Here is a 27,977-nt window from a genome sequence, read left to right as displayed (position 1 = left end):
GGCTCAGAGGAGAGCTGGAGAAGATGTGGAGGGTGAAGGTAACAGTGGTCCCAGTGGTAATCGAAGCACTTAGGTTCAGTGTGGCTCCAGCAGATCCCAGGAACAACACAAGAGATCTCTGTCCAGAAAAGCGCAGCCCTGGGAACAGCTAAGATACTGCGCAGGACCCTCAAGCTCCCAGGCTTATGGTAGAAGACCCAAGCTTGAAGTATAAGACCATAAGGGGCGAGAGAGAGGAATTTTTCTTTTTAAATTACCCTCTCACCCCTGCAGGCTGTCTATCCTGGGACTTGAGGGGTCCTGGACAGATCTGCTGTTCCTAGGACTGCGCTATTCTGGACAGAGATCTTGGATGTTTTTCCTGGGATCCTGGAATGCCCTGCCTGCTAGCATGTTGCATCCTGGCGTTATATGCTGGATTGTCTCAGGGGCATCTTTACACTGCCTGTACCTGGGATCTTGCCTGTGTGATAAACCCCAGCCTATATGGATCTTGTACTCAGAGCTCGTTCCTGTGCTGCACGTTTTCACTGCCCAAAGTTGAGAAAAACCCTTCCTTAACAAATATACCTGCAGCTTTATGGCCTACTGTGGTCATAAAACTGTCAAAGGGACCCAATTAAAAATGATGGATAACAAGGTCTGGGAATAGCGCTCAGAAATTTATGGAGTAGTGCCAGAATTTTATGTAACACAAGTGTTAGAGAAGGAACAAGTGCAAGCAGGATTGACAACTGATTGGGGAAAAGTATTGACAAACATCTTACATTGGTAATTGGGGTAATATTGAGATTTGTAGAGTTGAGAAGATACTCAGCAGCTGGAGGAGGGGTTGTGGCCTCCTATAAAAGGAAGGTCAGATATGCCCCGACCAGCTTTTCCCCCCTGTCTGTTACTTTGTGTGTATCTGATGATTGTGCTTAAAGGCTCTACACCCAGGGGTTTGCTCTGCTTGCTTTGCTATGTGTTGTTTTGCTGTAATGAGCTGTTTTGCTGTTCATATGACACTGTTTAATAAACTCTGTTTTAAGAATTCTACTCTTTTCCAGAGGATCTTTTCGAGTGATTTGATTTTAATTGGATCTCAAAAGCTGGACCTCAACATCGTTGACGGGATAAGGTTAACATATTGTCTTCAAAATATGTGACCCGACACATCTTCTAACCTAACATTCAATCTAGGCCCGAAGATCTTGACAATTTAATTAATGAATGCATTTCAAATTTGAATTAATAAATTATACATATAATTAATTCTTTATGTATTTAATTAATTCATTTTAGCACACAAGACCCTCCATACTGATAAGCAGTATGATTTCTACAATATCTCTGTGTACTAGAGTTTCAGAAACAAAGTCTTCATAGTTATATTACTCTGAATAAGCATAGATTTGTTAGCTTCGAATAGCCCTCCAGATCTACACAGAGAAGGAATAAAAAACACACGTTTATAAACGACAAATCAGTTTTTTGTAAACTGCTCTTAAATTGAACTTGTCCAGGGAGACACTCCAGATAAAACATTAGAAATCTTTAGAACTTTAGAAACCCTTTTATTTTTGGAGACTTGATGATCTAAAAGCACATGATGGCTCTTGGCAACCACGTACTTGCCACCTTCTCAATCAGCTCTTTGGGTGGAACCTACCAACCCGGCAAGTAGTACAAAAGATTCTGCAGATGCTCTCAAGAGACTGTTTTCCTTACTACTCAGACATCCCACCTAAGCTTTAAGCTCTACTCAGCTTTATCATTCCTCCAGTTTCTTGGTTGGCTTTGTGTTAGTATGGATTCTTTACAGATGGTGTCAGGTTCATTTTATTAGAGAAGATGAACGAGCTTAAAATGTAAGTTTTCATAATTTATTCTTAAGCAGTTAAAGTTCACAGTTAGTTTCACACTATGCCATTGTGCATGGCGCATTCTGGTTACCTTTTTCAGGCAGAACCGAAGGGAGGGACATTGTGCCAAATGTTGTGTTGTAAGAACTTCACGGTGACACAAAACATAAGAGAAAAAGAGCTTTATTTTGAATTTACCAGAAATCAGCAGTAAACAAATTGGAACAGGAAAACAGCTGAAAGATTTTAACTTCTGCAGATTTTCATTTAGCAATGACATGAAAAATTATGAATTTTCACACAATGAGCAAGTCACAACAGTACACAAAATTGCATGTATCGAAACTAGGCGTTCTATTTAGTTTGATTCTAGTGAACGTGCAATATGTAGTTGGAACATTACGCTAAATAATTAATATTAGATTATCAAAAGCTTATTTCATATTGATACATGTTGAAGGAAGTAGTTAGTATCACTTATTATCAATCAAAAAAATCAATTAAAAGTCATTCAGTATGTAATATTTTGATAACATTTCATATCTAGACCAAATCATATAGCTAACATTTAAATTAAAAAATGGAAAATACCCAAACTACATAACTTTTCTGATCCAAATCTCCTATATTAAAATCCTTACAGTCACACAAAAACTTGATATCTGAATCTTTCACATGTTCAGATCGACTGGTCCTGGAGTTTGGCTGTCATTGCCATCATGCTCTTCTGCAATCTGTATCTATAAATAAAGGTTATTATTAATAACAAGACATCAGAGTTATGAAGCCTGCTTACACTGTGATCATTAGGCTTATTTTTTAGTAATACCAATCAATGCAATTAAATAGAATTAAGAAAGTAGTACCTCAAAGCCATAGTCCTTGCACTGGGTTTGAAAGAATTTTTTTTATTTTTTTTCTCTCTTTTTCTTGCAGTCCTTCATGGTTCTTCCAGTAAACCCTAAGTATCTCGTCAGAAAAGTGCTCTGGGAGAAGCTTGGACATCTGACATCAAGGACAGCAACATAAAACTGACATATAACACAGCCAATGTTGTCTTATGGAGATTCCATAAAAAAAAGAACAGAGCTCATAGAAATTAAGGGTATAGTTCTCACCTTTGATTTGGATATTGGGATTGCTTTGTCAGGGTTATCCTTGCGATAGAAAAATGCTTTACTGATGGGGTCATTGTCTTCCATCCCATAGTCCAAAGTGACATCCTAAAATGAAATGTTACAGAGAATCCCGTGTTTATATTCACATGTAAATAACAGTATGTAAACAGTGGAAGTTTAAAACATCTATTAAATAAAACGAACAAAAAAAAATCAGGATTTTAAGAAAAGTTTGATGAATTAATAAAACTTCAAACTTGTCTTCACGAAAGCGTTCACTCAGTTTGTCTTTCAAATCTTTCTTCATCTCCTGAAGGATTGTGATAAAAATGTGTGTTATTATTATTATTTTGTTAATCTTGTTTTCTGATCTGTTCTCGTTCTTACCTCCAATTTTTTCTTTTTGTATTTTTTCTCGAGCTGAGAAAATGGAAAAATGGGAGGGAGAAGAAAAGTATTTATTCAAAGCACAATTGCTCGAAACCAAATGTTTTCGTTTTCTTAATTTCTCAGTTTCAAACAGGATTTTTGTCACCCACAAAATTCAAGCTGTTTCAAAACTTCATCACAATAAATATTAATTTGCAGCTTGGTGTTTTAGTACATATATGGAAAATGACTCTTGAAAAGTGGTATTGTATGCCTTCCTAGTTCCCAGTAGACTGTGTGATAGGGTAGTGTACCACTTGTCCTGTCATGAATCTATAATAAGGCTGATTTTGTATTGGGTTTTTTCCCTTGCAGCAGCTTGGCTATGATTAACTTATTAGTTTTCCTTTCAACAACACACTCATCCACATATTACACAGCCAATGTTGTCTTATGGAGCTGCATTAAAAAAAGAACACGCGGCACATGGAAATCAAAACTGTAGTTATCACTTCTGATTTGGTGATTGGGATTTTTTGTTAGGGTTATCCTTGCGATAGAAAAATGCTTTACTGACGGGGTCATTGTCTTCCTTCTCAGAGTCCAAAGGAACAACCTAAAATGAAATGTTACAGAGAGGCCTGTGTTTATATTCACATTGTAAATAATGGCCCAGTGGAGTTGAAAACATTTTTTAAAATATAATGAACAACAAATAAAACAAAAATATTTTAAGAAAAGTTTGATGAATTAATAAAACTCACAATAATCACAAACTCGTCTTCCCCGCCCTCAGGAATGCCTTTAACCATTTTTTTTAAACTTTCCCTCATCTCCTGAAGGATGGAGGAGACAACATGTGTGTTATTATTATTGTTTTGTTAATCTTGTTTTATGAGCTGTTTTCATTCTTACCTCCAATTTTTCCTGTTTATGTTTTTTCTTGACCTGGGAAAGGGGCAAAGCGGGACAGTGGAGAAAAGGATTTAGTCAGTGCAGAAAACACAATAACTCGAAACCAAATGTTTAAAGAAAATCTGTTTTTCTTAATTTCTTAATTTTTCTTAACACCAGTTGTCCTGTCATGAATCTATAATAAGGCTGATTTTGTATTTTTTTTTGTTTTGTTTTTTTTCCCTTGCAGCAGCTTGGCTATGATTAACTTATTAGTTTTCCTTTCAACAACACACTCGTCCAGCTTCAAGTAAAGAAAATTATATAGTAAGTTTTGTTGATGAATCATGCACTGTGGAAGAAACCTGGACACCTGCCATCAGGGACAGCAGCATAAAAATGACATATTACACAGCCAATGTTGTCTTATGGAGCTGCATAAAAAAAGAACACACGACACATGGAAAGCAAGGCTGTAATTCTCACTTCTGATTCGGCGATTGGGATTGCTTTGTTAGGGTTATCCTTGCGATAGAAAAACGCTTTACTGATGGGGTCATTGTCTTCCTTCTCAGAATCCAAAGGAACAACCTAAAATGAAATGTCACAGAGAGGCATTTGTTTGTATTTACATGTAAATAGCGGCCCTGTGGAGCTTGGAAACATCTTTTAAATAAAATTAACAAAAATAAATAAAATCAAGATTTTAAGAAAAGTTTGACTAATTATTAAAACTCACAATAACTTCAAACTCGCCTTCCCCGCCCTCAAGAATACCTTTAACCAGTTTTTTTAAACTTTCCCTCATCTCCTGAAGGATGGAGGAGACAACATGTGTGTTATTATTATTGTTTTGTTAATCTTGTTTTATGAGCTGTTCTCATTCTTACCCCTGACATTTTCGGTTCCTCTTTTTTCTAGAATTGAGAAAGGGGAAAAGTGGGAGGATGAAGAAAATGATTTATTCAGTGCAGAAAACACACAGCAAGCATGATCACATGATGCCAACCTATAATTTGGCATATTTATTTAATTTTATCCAACAGCAGCTTAGTTTTCTTTTCAACACACTTTCCCAGCTTCCACTAAGGAAAATGATATTGTGAGTTTGGTTGCTGATGAATGATCAAAGACTAAATATGGATTGAAATAGTGTTTTTAAGCAACATTGACTACAACAAGCCTAGGCTGACCAGTGACAACTGACCAGTACCTTGTGCGGAGATGTATTTTTCTGAGTTTCATCAATCATTCCTTTAATGAACACCAGGTCGTTTTCCTTTTTGTCTTTTATTTCCAGCCCGTACTGCTCTATCACTGCCTTCAGGCCATTTTCCTTCAGTAAGTAATCAAACGTCTTTATGGAGGCAAATTCATGCTGCAAGAATACACTGACATGCATTTTAGTAGTGACAGGTTGAAAGTTTAAAAAGAAACCAAGCAGATTAAAATTCTCTTAATGCATATTTCAAAAATAACAGCCACAATATGCTTTACAAAGCCAGTATACAACAATATACAATGTATGACAACTAGGGATGGGTATCAAGACCCGGTTCTTGTTGAGAACCGGTTCCCACTGTTTCAATTCCTTGGAATTGTTTGCCATTTTTGCAAACGATTCCCTTATCGATTCCAGTCGCCCCGAATGACGTCACCACCAGGGCTGGACTGGGACAAAAAATCGGCCCGGGCATTTTGACTAGAGACCGGCCCACCAAGTATTATAGGAAAAACCATAAAGCCTTTGAATGAAAACAAACGCTGTTGTCACAGTGATGTACACTGTCTTGTTGGTATATATGTATCAGTCTAATAAACTTAAACCTACACCATCCTCCCTATTCTGGTATTCTAAACAGTACCCGAAAGTAGACTGCTTGGTCGAGTTAACCTCCTAAACTATCTAGAACACATGGTGAAAACATGAAATTAAAACAGAGAAGACTAGAGGTGAGACATGATCATTACTGATTACTGATGACAGATTTAGATATATTTTTCATAAACCATTCATTTGCCACATCAATAAACAGCATGGCAGGGCAAAAATATTTTTTCTAACATGGCAACCTTTAAAAAGTGAAAGGAGACAGAAAGACAGGTGAGAAAGAATTAAACTTAATTGACTTTTTAATGGCATTTTACACACAGTACTGGTACAGTATCTAGAAAATGTGGGAAAATACTGGCAAAATCAGCTGATCACTGATCAGTTTCATGATTGAAGTAGAAACAGGAGAGGGAGGGGAGAGCATGAGAGAAGAAGAGGCAGCTGTGCAGCAAAGACAGAATAACTCCAGCTTTGTGTCTTTTCCATTGTAGCTGTTGTCCGGGACAAACTGTGTTCCTTTTCACCTCAATACGAAAAACGCGCAATATTTTCTCTGAATACGAGACAATTCCGTTTTTTACGGGATGGTTGGAAACTCTAATAACTAACCTTATAAATAAAATAAGATAAAACAAGTTCAACATCAATAACATCATAGCACCCGCCCAGCAGTATATAAACTCCACAAAATATGAATAAAAACAGGAATACTATATATATATATATATATATATATGTATATATATATATATATATATATATATATATGTACTTAAAAAAAACAACTTTAACTTTAAATATTTTGCTCTTTATAAAAATATATCCTGTCAAAATTATGCAAGTTAGAAATATGAACATGCTGCCAAAACCCCCAGAAAAAATAACCGCGGTCAAGTGAGCCCTCACTTACGAAGTCACAGTCAAGCTAGCCGCACCGCCAGCCGCACCGAAAATGTGGTTGCACTACTCTTGCGCATATTACGGTATGGGTGAAGCCCGGCTTAGAAACGCAGTCTTTTGTGTCCTGACACTATTTTACTTCACAATCCACTCCCAGTTTTGGTTCATCTCCACTTTCCCCCCTGTGATCCACAGCCCAAATTACTGTATGATTCAGAGAAAATTAACAATAAAATTTACCCAATATACTCTACTGTACTTTTAATATCCTGATCTTTGAGCTCAGATTACAGGAAAACTGTAAGAGGTGACACAGATATCTCACTGGATTCTGACTCTGGGTGACCCCCACTCTGCACCCTGTGATCCACAGCCAAAATTACTGTACGGTTTTTGAGAAAATTGTTAGTAAACTTTCCACAATTTACTCTACTGTACTCTATATATTCTCATCTTTGACCTCAGATTACAGGAAAACTGTAAGAGGTGACGCAGATATTTCACTGGATTCTGAATCTAGGCCATCTCCACTCTTCACCCTGTGATACTTCTTGCAGGCCTTTCAGACTGATCTGGTAAGAGCATTTGGTAATCGGGCCTACAACAGGCCTGCCATGTTCATGTGTGATGGATCCCTGGTACTCCTCCGATCCATTTCCATGACATTCTGCAGAACAAGTCTAGAGGATCTGCTGCAGAAGTACTATATCTTACTGAGTGGCCAGCATTCAGCACAGCAATTCAACATTCCCATTCTTCATCGATGTTTGAGCCATGTCATAAAAAATGCCAAGGACCTTTGTAAAAAACATTTATATCAATAATTAAAAAAGAATACAAGATTTGCAATGTAAAGGTCCTACTAACAGTGATTTCATTCATTCATCCCCATCAGAAAACCCAAACCCTGGCTGATTGGGACCCACATCCAGTTTCACACCTTTGCAGATGTTTTCAATTAAATTGTATTTTTTGTTTTGATTTCAGATGGCCAAAGAAGTAATGGAAGCATTCCCAAATAAACCAGAAATGACATTTTTGACGACAAAAAAAGAGATGGCCCAGGCACGAAGGACATTTGCACAGACAATACTTGAGGCCTTCGGTGTGTAATATCTTCTTCAAATGGACATATTTATTTGTGTCAAACTGATGAACACTAACACACATATATATATATATATATATATATATATATATATATATATATATATATATATATATATATATATATATATATATATATTATGTTTTAGTATTTGACAGCGACACCACCTGTGCCATGTGTGCAACGGCGAAACCACCTAATCCAGGACCCTCCATCACTGACTGGGTATAGTATTTTTAAAAGTAGTTTTATGTTATCTACAACAAAGTATTTGACTTTGTGTCTTTAAGGATTGTAATTGATTAAAACATAGAATTATTTACTTAATGTGTTTATGAAAGTTCATATGTTTTTTGTTTACAGATCCAGTGTGATAACTGCAACCGCTGGTTCCATTCTGAATGCCTGGACATGACAAATGAACAGCTCAGCAGTGCTCAGAAGACAGAGTGGAAGTGTGTGCTTTGTGTAACCTAATTCCACATGCAGTGAAAGCTACTTGAATAATCTGCTTATAGTTGTTATTGGTGTTTTGAGGAACACATGTGTAAAACACAATGTGTATAACATTCTTGCTTTGTGCACGTACTTTAAGTATTTCCTTTTTGATTTTTTGGGTTGATTTGTGTAATGACAGATAATGAATAACAATATATCTAAACTGTGTAGTAGTAATATGAGAAATCAGTAATCTGAGAAATGTAATTTCTCACCCTGACCGGTCAAGGCAGATGGCCGCCCCTCCCTGAGCCTGGTTATGCTGGAGGTTTCTTCCTGTTAAAAGGGAGTTTTTCCTTCCCACTGTTACCAAAGTGCTTGCTCATAGGGGGTCATATGATTGTTGGGTTTTTCTCTGTATGTATTATTGTAAGTTTTAACTTATTATGTAAAGTGCCTTAAGGTGACTGTTGTTGTGATTAACCACTGAATAAATAATGTCTAAAACTAAAGTTGCTACTTGAGGTGGTGTGTGAATGACATTTTGAAACATTAAAATTTTGTGTGGAAAGAAATTTCTTGTAGTTAAGCAAATACTTCAATGATCTCATTTTGTTCGGTAATGGATTAGGATTTAATTTTCTCAGAAACCGTACAGTAATTTTTGTTGTGGATCACAGGGTGCAGAGTGGGGGTCACCCAAAGTCAGAATCCAGTGAAATATCTGCATCACCTCTTACAGTTTTCTTGTAATCTGAGGTCAAAGATGAGAATATATAGAGTACAGTAGAGTAAATTGTGCAAAGTTTACTATCAATTTTCTGAAAAACCGTACAGTAATTTTGGCTGTGGATCACAGGGTGAAGAGTGGAGATGGCCTAGATTCAGAATCCAGTGAAATATCTGCGTCACCTCTTACAGTTTTCCTGTAATCTGAGGTCAAAGATGAGAATATATAGAGTACAGTACAGTAAATTGTGGAAAGTTTACTAACAATTTTCTCAAAAACCGTACAGTAATTTTGGCTGTGGATCACAGGGTGCAGAGTGGGGGTCACCCAGAGTCAGAATCCAGTGAGATATCTGTGTCACCTCTTACAGTTTTCCTGTAATCTGAGCTCAAAGATGAGAATATGTAGAGTACAGTAAACCAAAATGGGAAGATTTTACTATCAATTTTCTGGAAATCCGTACAGAAATTTTGGCTGTGGATCACAGGGTGAAGAGTGGAGATGGCCTAGATTCAGAATCCAGTGAAATATCTGCGTCACCTCTTACAGTTTTCCTGTAATCTGAGCTCAAAGATCAGGATATTAAAAGTACAGTAGAGTATATTAGGTAAATTTTATTGTTAATTTTCTCTGAATCATACAGTAATTTGGGCTGTGGATCACAGGGGGGAAAGTGGAGATGAACCAAAACTGGGAGTGGATTGTGAAGTAAAATAGTGTCAGGACACAAAAGACTGCGTTTCTAAGCCAGTCGGCACCTCTACCGTAATATGCGTAAGAGTAGTGCAACAACATTTTCGGTGCGGCTAGCTTGACTGTGACTCCGTAAGTGAGGTCTCACTTGACCACAGTAAAAAATAAATGAAAGCACACACAAGGTTGGAGCCGCATGTAGACGGAGCTGGGGCGTTGCTTCAGGAATGGAACTAATAAACTGTGCGGGCCATTCAGTGTCGTACTTTGCCTTGAGTGTATCATTACACTGCAGCTCCATCTGAATCTGCACAGGTGCAGTTCATCAAAGTCCGCTGACTTGGTTCAACATTACTTGGCAACAGGGAAAGTGAGGCAGGTTGCACTGGTGCATTTGTGACAACTTCACTTGAAATGCCTTCACCGCATCATACATGTCCATGAACTGACAGATTTCCTTGATGAGCTCAAAAACTCTATTGAGAATGTCGGCAAACTCTGAATCTATTTCCCACATAAAAGACTGAAATTGACAGTGATTTAAACTTTTAGCTCAGATAAAATTTACGGTTTGCGTTACGGTGATCATTACATGCTCCATTTTTAGGACTTTACCACACAGCCTTTCCTGGTGTGTGATGCAGTGATATGCTGTTAACTCACCGGTACAGTTCTCCTCCTGCATCTTTACTCGCATCCTGCCGACTAGTCCGCTTTTTTCACCGCACAACACCGGCGCTCCATCTGTTGTAAGTTCAACAAGTTTGTCCCAGGGCAGTTTCATGTCGGTTACACTTTGACATACGTTTTAAAAAAATGTATCTTCCTGTCGTTGTCCCGTGCATCGATATAATGTCCAATATTCCTCTCCAAGGATGAAGATGGCCAGCTGTGCAATGTCCATCATGTCTATACTTTCATCCACAGCAAGAGAGTATGCAATAAAGTTTTTGCTTCTTTCACACAACTGTGTTCTTAAATCAGTGGCCATCTCACAAACCCGATCAGCAATTGTATTTCTGCTCAGGCTCACATTTGCCACATTGTCACATTGCTAGCTCTTCAGAGTATACTGGGCTGATTTGGCTCCTCTGCTACAATAAAACTTGCTTTCACAACAGCTTCACTTTGTGATTTTGCTGTGGTGAAAAAAGTCTGCTGAAATGTCAGATTCTTCTTTAGCTCTTCTACTTTCTGTAGTTTCTGCTCTGCATATAGGTTTTCAGCTTATCCTGACGTTTTGTCTTGTAGTGCCCTTAAATTAAATTCCTTAATTACAGCCACATTAGCTCCACTAATAAGACACATGGGTTTACCAGCAATGTATGTAAACATATATTCAGTCACCCTCTGGCGCTGAAAGGCTCTGCTTTCAGAATCAACTTGTCTCTCCACCATTGTGAGCGGCTAACTTCGGAATAACAGAAGTTTGACTTGATTGACGCGGGAATGTTCCCAGTTAGCCTAGCGTTCAGCAAGGAGGCTGCAGCGCTGCATTATGGGATCTGTAATTTGTATATTATTAGCGCCTCATATATATATACAGTGGGGCAAAAAAGTATTTAGTCAGCCACCGATTGTGCAAGTTCCCCCACTTAAAATGATGACAGAGGTCAGTAATTTGCACCAGAGGTACACTTCAACTGTGAGAGACAGAATGTGAAAAAAAAATCCATGAATTCACATGGTAGGATTTGTAAAGAATTTATTCGTAAATCAGGGTGGAAAATAAGTATTTGGTCACCTCAAACAAGGAAAATCCCTGGCTCTCACAGACCTGTAACGTCTTCTGTAAGAAGCTTTTCTGTCCCCCACTCGTTACCTGTATGAATGGCACCTGTTTGACCTCATCATCTGTATAAAAGACACCTGTCCACAGCCTCAACCAGTCAGACTCCAAACTCCGCCATGGCCAAGACCAAAGAGCTTTCGAAGGACACCAGGAAAAGAATTGTAGACCTGCACCAGACTGGGAAGAGTGAATCTACAATAGGCAAGCAGCTTGGTGTGAAAAAATCAACTGTGGGAGCAATCATCAGAAAATGGAAGACATACAAGACCACTGATAATCTCCCTCGATCTGGGGCTCCACGCAAGATCTCATCCCGTGGGGTCAAAATGATCATGAGAACGGTGAGCAAAGATCCCAGAACCACACGGGGGGACCTGGTGAATGACCTGCAGAGAGCTGGGACCAAAGTAACAAAGGTCACCATCAGTAACACACTACAATGGCAGGGAATCAAATCCCGCACTGCCAGACGTGTTCCGCTGCTGAAGCCAGTGCATGTCCAGGCCCGTCTGAAGTTTTCCAGAGAGCACATGGATGATACAGCAGAGGATTGGGAGAATGTCATGTGGTCAGATGAAACCAAAGTAGAACTTTTTGGTATAAACTCAACTCGTCGTGTTTGGAGGAAGAAGAATACTGAGTTGCATCCCAAGAACACCATACCTACTGTGAAGCATGGGGGTGGAAACATCATGCTATGGGGCTGTTTTTCTGCCAAGGGGACAGGACGACTGATCCGTGTTAAGGACAGAATGAATGGGGCCAAGTATCGTGAGATTTTGAGCCAAAACCTCCTTCCATCAGTGAGAACTTTGAAGATGAAACGAGGCTGGGTCTTCCAACATGACAATGATCCAAAACACACCGCCCGAGCCCGAGTGGCTCCGTAAGAAGCATTTGAAAGTCCTGGAGTGGCCTAGCCAGTCTCCAGACCTCAACCCCATAGAAAATCTGTGGCGGGAGTTGAAAGTCCGTGTTGCTCGGCGACAGCCCCAAAACATCACTGCTCTTGAGAAGATCTGCATGGAGGAATGGGCCAAAATACCAGCTACTGTGTGTGCAAACCTGGTAAAGACCTATAGTAAACGTTTGACCTCTGTTATTGCCAACAAAGGTTATGTTACAAAGTATTGAGTTGTATTTTTGTTATTGACCAAATACTTATTTTCCACCCTGATTTACGAATAAATTCTTTACAAATCCTACCATGTGAATTCATGGATTTTTTTTTTCACATTCTGTCTCTCACAGTTGAAGTGTACCTCTGGTGCAAATTACTGACCTCTGTCATCATTTTAAGTGGGGGAACTTGCACAATCGGTGGCTGACTAAATACTTTTTTGCCCCACTGTATATGCATAACAATAATAGTACATCTATATAAAATGATCTCGCGGGCCGGATATAAATGTACGCCGGGCCGGATGTGGCCCGCGGGCCTTGACTTTGACACATGTGCAGTGTTTATACCGTTATGGAAAAAAACGAAAAGAAAAAAAAAAACCATCCGCCCATAAAAACGAAAAATCACCATCGGCCCACCGGGCATTTGCCAGTCCAGCTATGCATGGACTTGACACTTCATTGTATATACATTTGCCTCCTGTTCCTTTTATTGTTTTAGGTTAGTCCTTTAAAAGCTAATTAAAAATAAATAAATAGAATGAGAGTTATTTCAGGTGGCATTGTATGTGTGTGAAAGCTGTACATTTCCCCTCAAATCTATGTTTTGATTCAGTGTGTCAGCCCATGTGGTACTTTAAATTACACAAATAAATGTTTAGAGTTCTGCAGTCTAGTAGTTATTGACACAAGCAAGATTTAAAAAGCATTACAATGTGATCTTGACCCTAATTCAGAAAGCATTTGTTTTTATTGTTTTTTCAGTTTTTGCAAAGAATCATTTTCCATTACATGTACAGCGGGTGAAAAACAAATAAAAATAAACAAATTAAACCTCCCAAGTGTTTTTTTTTTAAATTATTTCTATTTGTATTATTATCTTTCATTTTCTAAGGATTAATTGAAGTCTCACAATGTGGGTCATCCTTCTCTAAATAAATGTGAATTCCAGCTAATGGGACACACAAGGGATAAGTAGACTGCTTTTACACCTGTTAAAGTTTCCCAGTCATCAAAACAAAGAGTTAAGATCTCAAACTATTAGATAAAATGCAGACTGCACAACAGAAAATCCACACATTTAAGAAGTAGACCTTAGAATGAACTTATGATGTTGAGGTCAGTTCTCATCAAAGGGTCATCTTCTTTCCATTGCTTACTTAAGGTGGTCACCACAGTGGATCATGTGCCTGCATCTTTCCCATCCCTGGCTGCCTCCTGTGTCAAACAACTGTCTTTCATGTCCTTCACTATATCCATGAATCTTCTCTTTTATATTTCTCTTTTCCTCCACACCTGACAGCCTTATATTCGGCATTCTTTGTCCAGTATATCAATTTTCCCTCCTCTGCACATGTCCAGAGTATCTCAGGCTTGCTTCTCTAACTTTGTCTTCAAACCACTGAGCTGTCTCTCTGATGTACTCATTTCTAATCCCATTCATCCTGGTCGCTCCCAGTGAAAATCATCTTCAACTCTGCCGCTCATCTTTTTGTTAGTATGACACTCTCCAAATCAGACATCCAACCAGAAAATCAAATTAAAATAATAAAATAACAAATGTCATTTGGGTTTTACAGCATGTACAGCCATGATCAATGTAATTACCTCTTTTCAAACCTCCACTATAGCATATAAGACATGAATATAGCCATTATCTGATATATAACATATGGTACTTTAAGTAAATTGAGTCTTCTTAAATATTTGCACATTTTTCTTATGTTATAACTCAATCACTTTAAAAAAAAACACATAAAGCTACAAATTTCAGAAGTCTAATATAAAAGAAAAAAAGATCAGACTAAAAGTATGTATTCATTATTTTAGAGTCCTCAATCTCAATGAGTCACTGAATGTTTCATGTTTTTCATTTTAAGCCATCTTCAGCTTCATTTTTCATTACTGCTGCATTTTGTCTGTAATTTAAATAAAGACAGAATTATCCATTAGTATTAAGGAGAGAAGTACAGAGTGCCTAATGCAAACTTCAATTTTGAGCAGGGAAATGATCTGTTATTAGCATCTGTAGCTGATAACAGTTAATTCTAGGTATTTTAATGTTATACTAGATATTTTTTAAGCTTGAATAGCTAACAAATGTTATAAACAAGGGCTCGATCCCAGCATCCCCATTATTATTATCAGACACTTGATCATTTATAAGTGTCTGTTTGTCAAAGGTTTACTTCATAATTAACAAGAAAATGACCAGTATATACTTTAGATGATAGATTAGAACAAGCATTAGCTGCAGTCCTTGTCTTTTAACCTGCAAGCCCCACCTGTGTTAGTTTGTGATGATATGAAAGCAGGTGAGTACTGCTGGTCATCACCTCTGATAAAAAAACAAAAACCAGTCATGTACATTTTACGTTAGATATCAGAGAAATTACCTGAGAGCCACTTATCAAAGTGCTTCTGGGCAGTCTCAACGACTTCTTCATCGATGTTCTTATAGTACACCCTTATGAACTGCTCAGAGGAGCACTTTGGGAGAAGCATAGAAACCTGACAAGAATGATGAGAGATAAAGTTTAAAATAACAATGTCCTAAAGGTTGTCTTAAAAATATACACACAAACAGCAAAAAACATATAGAAATATACCAAGATCAAAACTTTTTTAATTCATTGTTTTGGTTCTGACCTCATCTTCACGGAGGTTGAATGGTTTGTCAGGTTGATTCTTTTTGTAGAAAAATACATTTTCAATGAGTTCTTTTTCTGTTATCCCATAATCCATGGCAAAGTGCTAAAAGAAAGTTATAAAGAAGCCTGTTTCATACAAAAACATGGTTTCACAGCAGAGGTAAATATCGTACAAATCGAATGATGATCAAAAACTCACCACAATTTCAAAGTCGTTGGCTGTAACTGTGACATTTTGATTGTCCCCAGGTGGGCATGCTCGGGCCAATTCCTGTTTCCAAGTATCAATCTCTTGCTAATGGTGGTAGAAGAAAGAGTGAGAAGTAAGAGGGACAAGAGATTTGAAATGTAGCCCATCTTGTCCACACACAGTAAGAGCATGTCCACATCACAGGCTAAATGTACTTTTAGTTCATGTCAGTATAAACGTCCTTATGAAGATCTTATGTAATAATCTTCTCACTCTTATTGAAATGGATTTATCTGCCTCAATAATGTATTTAAAATTAGCTCTGCTTATTTATTTCATTTTTTTTCTTTTTTTGGGGGGGGGGGGGGGGTGTTTTTTGTTTTAAACATTCTGAAAATAGCCAGCAATTTATGTCAAAACATTGCAGCTTGGCAGTGTTGATGAATCATTCTGTGTAAAAGTGAACAGAAATAATGAAATGTGTTCCAAAAAAGTGGAACTTAAAATGTATAAACTACAGGCAAACACATGGTTTTGTCATGTGTTCATGACGGATGACAAAACCATTCACAAAACCTTAAAGGTGTGATGTGAAAGGTATGATGTTGAGTGTTGAGTTGTGCTGTTTGTAATAAATGGTTTTGATGATGGTTTCATTTCAAATTATTTAAACTGCAGTTAACGCTTCTATTTTCTAATGATTAACAAAATTCTAATAACAATATCCAGTTTTTTACCCTTAAACAATTAAAAATGTGCATTGATATTGCCACAGTCAGAAAGTGTAAAGAAGCTCAGAAACACAAGAGATTACTGCACACCATGGTGAGTTTTTCAGACTGCATTTTGCCCAAACACTTGTAGATTTGTCGAGAGACGATCTTTAATAGAAGCCTCTTGGCCTCACCCATCTCTTTGGAGGATGAGTTGATGGCTTCTGTAATAATATTCTCTGCAGAACAAACAGAATCCAAGATTTGCCAGTTAAAACATTTAATAAGTATTTAAGAAAAGTGATTTATAATATAAAGAGAGGCACAGCAAAACTTACACAAATGAAAGCAACCCACTTAATGTAAAATCCGATTTCCCCTATTTTCTATTATCATAAGCAAAGCCTGTAAAGTTAGTTCAGACTGAAACGTAATCTGAAATGTCAATACTCAAAATAATAGAACTGTATGTAGAGCTGATGTTTTCACAAAACACGTATGGCACATGTTTTGGCACAAGGCAATCTGTTGCAGAAACCAGTAGAAAAAAGGTTGTGTGATGGGATTGGAGGAATTATTAAACACATTGCAGACAGAGATAGTTTAAAACAACTATCAATGGTCACATCCTGACTTAAATCACTCAGTTCTGTGTTTCAGCCATTGTCAGAGGAAAAATTGCATATAAAGTGATCAGCTTCATGAGATGTGCCCTTTTTATTGATCACTAAGCAATCTACATGTCTAAGTGACTTTTCACCTAATAACTTTTGTGATGATGAACTTATTCAGCTACTAACCGCTTCCTGTTTTCAGAGAACATTCAGATGTAGAGAAGGGAAAAGCCTGTTGCTCTGAGTGAGCAAGTTTTTCAAGTCAGTCAAACCAAACAGAAAACAATGACTGGTGAAGAAAATTATAACCATACTGACAATACCATTAGTGCTACAGGTTGACACTGCTTAGTATGTTGTCAACATCTATGACAACCTTAGATATTAAGGTTGTCATGTTAAAAACAAAAATATTCACCTGTGCAATCATTTTCAAACCACCCCAGAAAAGACAAGTGTTGAATACTAAGATCATAGATCATGACTGTTGTTCAGAATTAGATGATGGAAACAAACTGATAGAACATAAAATTAACACAGAGAAGACTACTCTACAACCAAAAAAGACTTTTGATTTAAGTGTTAAAAATATATTTGATATTAGAAAAATTATTTTGACACAGAAGCAGCTGCAGCTAAAAGACAAGCCTGCTGTTGAAACGATGATTAACCTAAAATAACTTATTGATGTTATGCATGGAAGAAAATGTTTAAAAACGAAAAAACAAACAACAAAACTTGTTGGCATATTAAAACTAAAAGAGGCCCTTTGGTGGCCCAGACCAGGTTTGCCAGAGGTGACCCAGAAATGGGCCAGCACATGGCCAGTTGCAGACACACTGGTGGTCCTGTGCCCTCCCAGATGTCAGCCTAATGTGTACCTTAATCAAGCCATGTAATAACAACATGTGCTGGAACATAATAGTACAAAAGTAACATGACGAAACTCTGTTCAGACAGTGAATGGACTGATTCATATATAGCGCTTTCCTACTCTTTTCCTACTCTCCCGGACTACTCAATGTGCCAGGAGTAAAGATGGCGGCGCGCACAGACGCAGCGGCTCACTGCTCCTCACATTCGGTGTTTTGTTTTTTACTTTTTCTACGTGTATCTGTGTGGATGTGTGTGTTTTTTATTATTATACATCGAGTAGAGTCCACCTACAGTCGGAGTAGGAGGCAAAAGCGTGGCTGCAGGGCGGGCCCACTAGCTCGGCTAAAGAAACAGCCATTTAAGCCACCGCTTCCGAGTATTTTCCTCTCCAACATCAGGTCCATAACCAACAAAATCGACGAACTGAGATTACAGATTGCAGTCAAAAAGTGTGTACGGGACAGCAGCATAATATTACTCACAGAGACTTGGCTGCAGCCATCAATTCCGGACTCGGCTATTGAGCTAGCAGGCTGCACGGTCCACCGTCATGACAGGAACTGCCACTCCGGTAAGATCAAAGGAGGGGGTTTATGCATCTACACCAATGACAGCTGGTGCAAAAACACAAAGACTGTAGACAGCCATTGTTCCCCGGATTTGGAATATTTGACTGTGAAGTGCAGACCCGTCTACATACCTCGCGAGTTTCCTGTTGTCATGGTAAAAGCCGTGTAGGTACCACCCGATGCTAATGCTAACTCGGCCATGGAGGAGCTGCACAAGACAATAAGCAACCAGCAGAACTCCCATCCAAACGCAGTGCACATTATAGCTGGGGACTTCAACCATGCTGATTTAAGGTCAGTATTCTCCAGATTTGAACAGCATATTAAATGTGCAATGAGGGGGAAAAACACATTGGATAAAGCCTACAGCAACATCCAAAAAGGCTACAGAGCAACCCCTCTACCACATCTAGGTTTGTCAGACCACATGTCCATGCTGCTGATCCCTGCATACACTCCCATTAGGAGAAGTCACAAAAACTGTGAAAACCTGGCCAGAAGGTGCATCACATCAGCTGCAGGACTGTTTTGAAAACACGGACTGGAGCGTGTTCGAACATCAGGACCTTGAAGAGCACACAACATCAGTGCTCTCATATATTAACTTCTGTGTCAACAGTGTCACTGTGGACAAACGTCTCCGGGTGTATTCCAACCAAAAACCCTGGATGACTGAAGAGGTCCAGGTCCTGCTGAAGCAACGTGACGCCGCTTTTAGATCCGGTGATGGTATGCATTACAGTGCAGCCAGATCTGAGTTGAAAAGAGGCATCAGAGAGGCCAAGGCAGCGTACAAGAGAAGGATCGAAGACCACTTCAGCACGAACAACTCACGACAGGTATGGCAGGGAGTTCAGCACCTAACCAACTACAAACCTTGCAATACCACGTTGACTGAGGGTAACGCGGCGCTTAAGGAGGAGCTGAACCACTTCTTCGCACGCTTTGAGGTGAAGGGACCAGAGGCAGCAGCAGCAAAAACATCGGACAGCAGCAACAGCCCAAGCCTCATAGTGCAGGAATATGAGGTAAGGCGCACACTGAGGGCAGTGAACCCCAGGAAGGCCGCTGGACCAGATGGGGTAACCGCAAAGGTCCTAAAAGAGTGTGCAGACCAGCTGGCTGGGGTCTTCACTAAGATCTTCAACACTTCACTGTCCCAGTCCTGCATCCCGCCGTGCCTAAAGTCAGCCACAATTGTCCCACTGCCAAAGCGTACTAACATTAGCAGCCTCAACGACTACCGACCAGTTGCTCTAACACCTGTTATAATGAAGTGCTTTGAGAAACTGGTCCGACGTCACATCATGTCCTGCCTGCCACCCACACTCGACCCACTCCAGTTCGCATACAGAGCTAACAGATCAACTGAAGATGCCATTGCTACAACGCTCCACACCACCATCTCTCACCTGGAAGTGCAGGGCCTTTACGCCAGGCTGCTCTTTGTTGACTTTAGCTCTGCTTTCAATATGATACTCCCGGACAGACTAATAGTTAAACTGCTGGAAATCGGACTTCCTTCTACCACCTGCCGCTGGATCAGAGACTTCCTCTCAGACCGTGTACAGAGAGTTAGAGTGGGGCCTCATCTTTCCTCAACACCGACTCTCCACAAGGCTGTGTACTGAGTCCTCTACTGTACACTCTGTACACACATGACTGTGTTAGTTCCCACCCAGACAACACAGTCATCAAGTTTGCAGATGATACCACCGTGGTGGGGCTCATCTCAGGGGGAGATGAGACGGCATACAGAGCTTAAGTTCAGAGGCTGTCAGACTGGTGTGTAGATAACAACCTGGACCTCAATACCATAAAAACAAAAGAACTGGTAGTTGACTTCAGAAGGAGGAAGTCCGAGCTGCAGCCTGTCAGCATCAACGGGGAGTGCGTGGAAAGGGTCTCCAGTTTCAAGTTTCTGGGTGTGCACATAGACACAGACCTCCAATGGAGCTCTAACACCTCTGTGGTCTTAAAGAAGGCCCAACAGCATCTCCACTTTCTGAGAATCCTCAGAAAAATGGACCTGTAGAAGGAGCTGCTGACCGTCTTCTACCGCTGCTCCATTGAAAGTGTGCTGACATATTGCATCGGTGTGTGGTTCTCCAGCTGCACCACAGCACACAGAAAGGCACTCCAGAGGGTCATCAATATGGCCCAAAAAATCATTGGACATCCTCTTCCCTCCCTGAAGGACCTGTACAGCACTCGCTGTCTCAAGAGGGCACGCAGCATTCTACGGGACTGTACACACCCAGGACACCGGGTGTTTAAGCTGCTGCCGTCCGGCAGGAGGTTCAAGCTGCTGAGGTCCCGAACAAACAGACTCAAGGACAGCTTTTACAACAGGGCAATAGCCCTGATCAATGCAAATAGCTGACCTGATTGGCTACCTCCCTGGACTTTTTTAGGGGGGAGGTAACAATGTTTAAAACAATAACAATAATAATATTTATATTTATAACAAGGTGCAATAATAATTAATGTGCAATAATAACAGTGTGCAATACACATACACGTATTCTTCTTTTTGTATTTACTAAGTTAATATACTGTGTTGTGTTGTTTGTGTTGCATTGTGATGTGTCATATCGTGTCGTGTTGTGTTATATGTAGTGCCGACGTAGGACAGTTTTCCAATTTCATTGTACTACTGTACTATGTATGACTGTGCAATGACAATAAAGAGTTATCTCTAATCTTTATACAAAATGCCACATTCACCCACTTTCTCTAAACTGCAATTCCTAACTACAATCATACACATTGACACTCTTGCAGACTGGAGAAGCCAGGGCTTGAACCACCAACCTTCCAATCAGTAGGTGACCTGCTCTACCTCCTGAGCTACAGCCTCCCACTGGAAAAAATGAGTAAACCATCACTAGGTTTTGGATAGTGTACACTCACAAACATGTCAAATCTGCATTTAAAAGGTTGGCCACGCATGGCCCACTGTATATAATTTTCTGTTTGTTATTTATTATATGTTATGAACTGACTATTTACATTTTATTTCTGCACAGTTGGGGTGGAGCACCCACAATTTTGTTGTACATGTAAAATGACACTAAAGAGCTATTCTATTCTATTCTAATTTTAAAAGGACACATCTCCTATTTTTAATAGATGAACCTGATAGTCCACAGTGACACAAAATTATATTGTTTGGTCCACTGGATTAACACGAAGGCAATGTTCATTATTATTCTGTTGTTATCATGAATCATTTTCATTACCCAAGCACATTTTACTCAGGGTGATGGTACTCACAATAAGCTAACTCAGAGCTCATAGTTAAACTCTGAGTTTATTAAAATAGCTTTCTACAGATGGTCCTGTTTCCTCATGTTACTGTTTGGTTTTTCCTTATCATGCTTATCTCCACAGCATTTTCCTTTTAACAACCAATAGGTTTATCAGAGCTATTTTTTCCCTTTCGTCCTGTATTTGGATCCTGTTTTTGCTAACATACGTATACAGAACTCCAGATGTTATTAAAAACATATATTTTAAACATGGCACAAACAAGTGTCTTAATGTTCTTCAATCTTGAGTGGTAGAACACTGACTTTTCATCTTTTTGTAGGTCTCCATGTTTTCTTTGGTGGGTGAGAGACTTGAGTCATTGAACAGGATGGAGGGATCTGTTCTCAACTCGTGTTCTAGCATCTGAATCATTACATCAGGCCTCTCGGGGGAGTTGAGTATTTTTTCAAATACACAATCTATGAGACAAATAAAAAATGTCAGGCCCTTGAGCTGCTTAATTATCGCAAAAATCAGTCAATATCAACACTTTTCTAGTCTTTATCAAAAAAGCAGCTTTAAACTTCTCACATTTTACACATTTGCACATTTTTGTAGTGCTTTAAAAAATAAACATACACTGCTCCACAATTAGAAAAGGCAACAGCAAAATATGACCATCTACTGGCAAAGTTTAAAACATGAGTTAAGACAATAATTGCTGACTGACCTGTGAGCTTGGTGTAGGCTTCCATGTCTTCTATAGCTGTGGATAAACTGAATATTTTTCCTTCTGAGCCTTCAATCTGGATGCATTCACCTGCTTGTAAGAGGGCATCTTTGATCCTAAAATAAACAATTTCAATATTTTACTTTGAGAAACTTTAACTTTCAATATTTTACTTTTTTACAATATAATCAGAAATTACATATGCTATATTCAGGAGACCATGCTAAATGATCAAGTATATTGTAAGAGCAGATACTCACATAACCTCTATGATCCTGGTCGTTTTGTGCTGGTAGGCTGTTCTGTGGAGTAAGCTCCTTATTTGGAACATGCTATACAGATTGCTCACCTCCTATTTAAAGTATTCCTACAGTTTAGTTGCAACTAAACATAAAATATTAGAAATAAAGCACTGAAATTTATGAAAACTAAAAAAAAAACAAACCCCCCCCCCAAAACAATACCTTGTCTCTAAAGCAGATGTGGTTTTTCTTACCCACCCTACACACCCGGGCAAACATGAGGCAGCGGCGATGGTCAAAGCTACTCTGAATGCCCAGATAGTAGCTATCTCTGAGAGGACATAATGTGGAAATATGTTAAGAAATCAAAATAATACATTGTAACTTATTATGTTAAAAACTGGTCTCTTTAACAGGATCCACCTGGCAATGTAGTCAAACTTGTCCACATCAATGCCATTTTTCTCATTTTCCACAATTTCATAGAGGAAGTACTTGTCCTTTGTTCGACCCATGAACTGTGAAAAAAACAGACGAATAGCACAGACATCAAATCCTACAGCAATACTAAGAACTGAATTCACTGTTTTTACACAGAAACTGATATAAACCTGATTTTGAGTTTCATCAGTGTTCAGATGTCCTCGGATCATCTCCTTGATGAACACCAGGTCATTTTCAATTTGACCATCCACATTCAGACCATATTCCTTCATTGATGAACGGAGACCAGTACTCAGTAAGTAATCAAACATCTTCACAGAAATCTCCTCGCGCTGAAAGATACAAAAATGAAAGATACGAAAAAATCTACTCATAATAACTATATATTATATATTAATATAAATAAATTATGAACTGTATCGTTTTAAATACTCAAAATGCAACATAGAAAATATCTTATTCCACCATTAACCTTATCAACAGAGACACTCCACCAGGTAGTTGTAGCTCAGGGGGTAGACTGGGTAAACTACCTTCTCGAAGATCAGGGGCTTTACAGCTGGTTCCTGCAGTCTACATGCATTTAGGCATCAAACAATGTGCTTGTATGTATTTGTGTATGAATGAGGCTTATAGTAGTGATTTGAGTATCGAAATCCTAGTAGAGGAAGATTAAGATTACAGGTTATTTTAAAAAGCTTAAATTTTAGAATGTAACTGTTAATGGCTCTCTGTTGTTTTCATGTCTGAATCTTACAATATGCAGTAATAAAATGATTAAGGGCTTACAGAAACATGAGGAATGTACACAGTAGCTTTTATTGTACACTATCAGTAACCTCATTAACACATGGACGGCTTAGGATCTAAATAATGTTGTATGTTCTTCTACACTAAGTCCTCAGAAGCTAGTGTAGGTCCTTCGGACTTTTAAAATTCTGTGTTCCCAGCAACTTCTAACAGAATTTGCCATTATATAAAAAAACATATTGATTCTTATTCAGCTGCTTCTCATAATCTGAGTCACTGTTTTCAGAGAAAGGTGCATATAAAAATCTGTCCTTAAGTATTTTAGGATTATTTTATTAGTTGTATTACTTTTATTGGCCCAGTGAGGAGTGATGATGCTTCATAACAAAACATTTTTTAAGTGGTCAAAAACATGAGAAAAGCACTCTATAAATTCCATGCCTCTTCAAAGGATAATTGTTGTATGCCTCCTGAATATACAGCATTGGAGGAAAAATTAAACACTCAGTAAACGACTGATGGAGGCTCATGCCATATAAAATCAGGTGCATGGACAATCTTTAAATTCTCTTTTGTCATAAACCAACAGCTGGCTCCAGCTCCATGTTTGATACACAGAAAATGAATTTGAGCATTTCAGATAATTTTTTAAATCTTTCCTGGTTTTCTAATTAATTAGAAAGTTTCCAAACCCATGTGAGTAAACAGTGCTAACCACTGACCCACAGTGGTACAAAATCAAGAGACCTTAACAACAAAATGCTCACATGTGTTTGAGTTTGGTGATGCATCTCAGACATGAGAAAACTTTGCTTCTTACCTTCCTGCTACCGTCCAACAGATCTGCCCTTTTTTGCAGGATGAACATTTCCTCAAAGACAATGGAAAAGGGTCCTTGTCCTACATAAAGATATAATACATTTGTTATCAGTGTTTGCATATATAGTTTCATATAAAAAGAGTCTTCCGTTGATGTTTCTTTTTGTCACATTGGCCTTATAATACACCATTAGGTTGGTGTAAATTCACTTTTATACTAGTTGTTCATCAATTACCCAGATCATGGCAAAGTCCTGCAATCTGCACACACAGGATGTCTTCAGGCGTGATATTGAGTTCTGGCTGCTTTGTACTTAGAGCTTCTGCAAACTGGCCTGCTAGGTATGCCACTCTGTAACATAATGTATGTATAACTGAGTTGCACTGTTTCAATAACTCTATGGAGGTATGGGTCAGTAGTTACCCTACTGCAGAATATCTGATAAATACCCAAGTGAATGCTCAAAGCGATTGTGAGATGCTCCAGGGAAAACAAAATAGGCCCCTCCAAGTTGCTTGATGTTTCGAAGTCTCTGAAACTGAGGTGTGTCAATGATTTTGACAAGAAGTGGGTGTAACTCTAAAAGTCCATGGATAGGATCATAAAAGACCTGGAAAAAAACAAAAATAAGACACATGTAGCTGAGTTATTTCATAAACACTATGATAGCCAAAATAGTAGAAATTCAATATTCCGAGTATTGATTTTGTGGTCTTAAGATGTGTGATCATAAGTTGTGGGAAAACCCCCACAAGATAAAAAATACTTTAAAAATCTAATTTTTTGTGTTTGAAAAAACATTTCAGTTAAAAATACAAAATAAATTTAAAAGAAGTTAAAACTAGGTGAAATGACTGATTGGTGTTAAACTTGGAAAACTAAATAAAATAAAATAAAAACATATAGAGGAGATAGAAAGTCTGAATTAAAGAAAAAGAAAAGCCAATTAGAAAATACCAAACTATAAGAGATCTGATCATTACCTTTCCTGGTACTTTGGCCTGCCAGAGCTTCCTGAAGTGTTCTGAGATTTCTTTACAGTGTTTTTCACTAGATAAAAGACTGACAGAGGCAAGGCTGCCATACCGCGCCATCAGCCCCTCTGGCCAACACCAGTAGGCGGTAGGTGAAGTGTCTTGCCCAAGGACACAACGACCGAGCCGGGGCTCAAACTGGCAACCTTCCAATTACAAGACAAACACCCAACTCTTGAGCCACGATTGCCCTCGCGATCTAAAAAATTGTATTCAGGTATTGCAATCCAAAAATCAAGTACCTAGACAGGCAGACTGCTTTTACAAACATTTGTGTAAGAATCATTCACTCTCAGGAGCTCAGTGAATTGCACTGGTACCATGATAGGATACCACTGCAGTCATGAAATTTTCTCGCTGTTAAATATTTCACAGTCAACTGTGATTAAAACAAACTGAAATATTTTAGTTGCATATTTAGTTGCTGCAGACCAATGTTCCCTCTAATTTTCCATGTGTCTGAGCGAACACAAACTCCCTGAGCGATCCCTTGGACCACTGTGAGCGAGACATCAGACGTGTGCACTGTGGTCACGCCAGCATCTAATCCATCCAAGTTACATGGTTTATTAGCCCACTGCTTTAGCCCACTTACAATGAAAATGTGAAACAAAAATGTAGTCATTTACCTGTGTAGTATGTTAACACTATTGGAAGTAAAAATAACTTGAACTCCAATTTTGAAAACACAACTTTCTTCTTCTTCTTTTTTTTTTTTATAAAGCTCTGACTTGTATTATGAATATGAGTCTGTGGTCTGGGAGAGAGTCCTGTAACTCTCTGTCTGCAAAATACAGTATATAATGACCAATGTTGGGCAATTAATTATATAGTTACTTCTTCAAAAAAGTAACTCAGTTTGGCAAACAACAAAGTTTTTTGCAGCTATTTTTTTTAAATGCAGCCAAGGCATTTTTTTTTAAACAAACATTTCAAACTATTTACAGAACAATCAGGTGTTCTGCATCAAATCTGATGCCACACAAATTATTTGTGCCACTCCAAAAAATAATTTCTGTCCACTATGAGATAAAGAAGAACAACAGCCTGATACCTGCAGGCCTGACAACAGGAGATGTATCACTCCTGTAACACCTGTAACATTCAGCAGTTGCCTCATTGTTCTGACACATACAACAAAACTATTGACTACACTACACACTAACTACACAAGATTTGCGCTAAACGTCTCAAATCTCTCACATCTCAAAACACCGCCGTCACTCCTAAAACTTCCCCCCGTTTCTTAACAACTTGCCATATCATTTTTTGATTAGTCGACATGGTACTTTTTTTGACCAATAGGAAAGGGTGGGGTTTTTTTTGTTTTTGCTCACAGGTGAAGAGCGCTTTCGAGCCTTTTTTCTTATAAAGTGTTTCTTCCCGCAGTAGATATAAACAACGATAGTATTCAGGAAGAAAACCAAACATTGCATATATTTTTATCATAACTCTGGTTTTACGTGGCCTATCAACACGATTTAAAAACTGGTATAAAGTCCACACCTTTTCCATCAATTGTTCCGTCTTTCCTGCTCACATATCCAATGGTTGCACACATTGTCATCAGTGTTGGGACTAACGCGTTATTAAGTAACGCGTTACAGTAACTACGTTATTATTGTGGTAACGAGCACGGTAACTAGTTATTATGCCAAAATCAGGAACGCGTTACTCGTTACTGGGATTTAGATAGGCTCGTTATTCGTTACTTGGTGTGGTGGCATCGCGGAGCTTCCACAGATTCAGTAACATTAGCAAGTGGTGGAGGCCAGCTGGTGGATGAGGGAAAGGGGAGGCAGGAGGAGGAGGAGGAGCAGAGACCGGAGGCGGCCGCCGGTCCGAGTGTCAGGTGGACTGAACTTCAGGTAAGAAGTTATGACCTGCAGTCTGATTCAGATATAAACCAAGTTTAGATGTAGTTTATTTTCGTTGTGCTCACTTTTTCGTACTGTGTGCTAGCTAGCATGATGATATACAGCTGGGCGGGTGCTATGATGTTACTGATGTTGAACTTTATTTTGTTCATAAGGTTAATTATTAGAGTTGCCAACCGTCCCCTGAAAAATGGAATCGTCCCGTATTCAGAGAAAATATTACGCGTTTCGTATTGAGGTAAAAAGAAACGCAGTTTGTCCCGGACTTCAGCTAGAATGAAAAAGACACAAAGCTGGAGTTATTCTGTGTCTTTGCTGCACAGCTGCCTCTTCTTCTCTCATTCTCTCCCCTCCCTCTCCTCTTTCTACTTCA

General features: G+C 38.7%; 1 protein-coding gene across 1 annotated transcript in view; it reads right to left on the bottom strand.

Annotated features, from left to right (window-relative positions):
* Positions 1 to 2,515: 2,515 nt before the first annotated feature.
* LOC148096978 (uncharacterized) overlaps positions 2,516 to 27,977 on the bottom strand; it is a 196,728-nt gene continuing 171,266 nt past the window's right edge. Inside the window, exons 6-22 of the mRNA XM_087833614.1 lie at positions 25,143 to 25,303; positions 24,929 to 25,044; positions 24,694 to 24,773; positions 23,273 to 23,455; positions 23,103 to 23,197; positions 22,902 to 23,010; positions 22,698 to 22,789; positions 22,438 to 22,553; positions 16,505 to 16,635; positions 15,693 to 15,788; positions 15,492 to 15,596; positions 15,239 to 15,353; positions 15,128 to 15,180; positions 5,439 to 5,603; positions 4,712 to 4,816; positions 2,963 to 3,067; positions 2,516 to 2,584 (exon numbers count right to left, since the gene is read on the bottom strand). Of these exons, the coding sequence (XP_087689740.1) occupies positions 2,516 to 2,584; positions 2,963 to 3,067; positions 4,712 to 4,816; positions 5,439 to 5,603; positions 15,128 to 15,180; positions 15,239 to 15,353; positions 15,492 to 15,596; positions 15,693 to 15,788; positions 16,505 to 16,635; positions 22,438 to 22,553; positions 22,698 to 22,789; positions 22,902 to 23,010; positions 23,103 to 23,197; positions 23,273 to 23,455; positions 24,694 to 24,773; positions 24,929 to 25,044; positions 25,143 to 25,303 (1,896 nt within the window). The remainder of the gene's footprint in view (positions 2,585 to 2,962; positions 3,068 to 4,711; positions 4,817 to 5,438; positions 5,604 to 15,127; positions 15,181 to 15,238; positions 15,354 to 15,491; positions 15,597 to 15,692; positions 15,789 to 16,504; positions 16,636 to 22,437; positions 22,554 to 22,697; positions 22,790 to 22,901; positions 23,011 to 23,102; positions 23,198 to 23,272; positions 23,456 to 24,693; positions 24,774 to 24,928; positions 25,045 to 25,142; positions 25,304 to 27,977) is intronic.

Source organism: Neolamprologus brichardi, chromosome 20 (genome assembly GCF_056152115.1).
Source record: "Neolamprologus brichardi isolate AB-2024 chromosome 20, ASM5615211v1, whole genome shotgun sequence".
In the NCBI taxonomy this organism is placed as follows: domain Eukaryota; kingdom Metazoa; phylum Chordata; class Actinopteri; order Cichliformes; family Cichlidae; genus Neolamprologus; species Neolamprologus brichardi.
The sequence above is the reverse complement of the archived record's forward strand: the minus strand, read 5'-3'. Positions and strand labels throughout refer to the sequence as shown.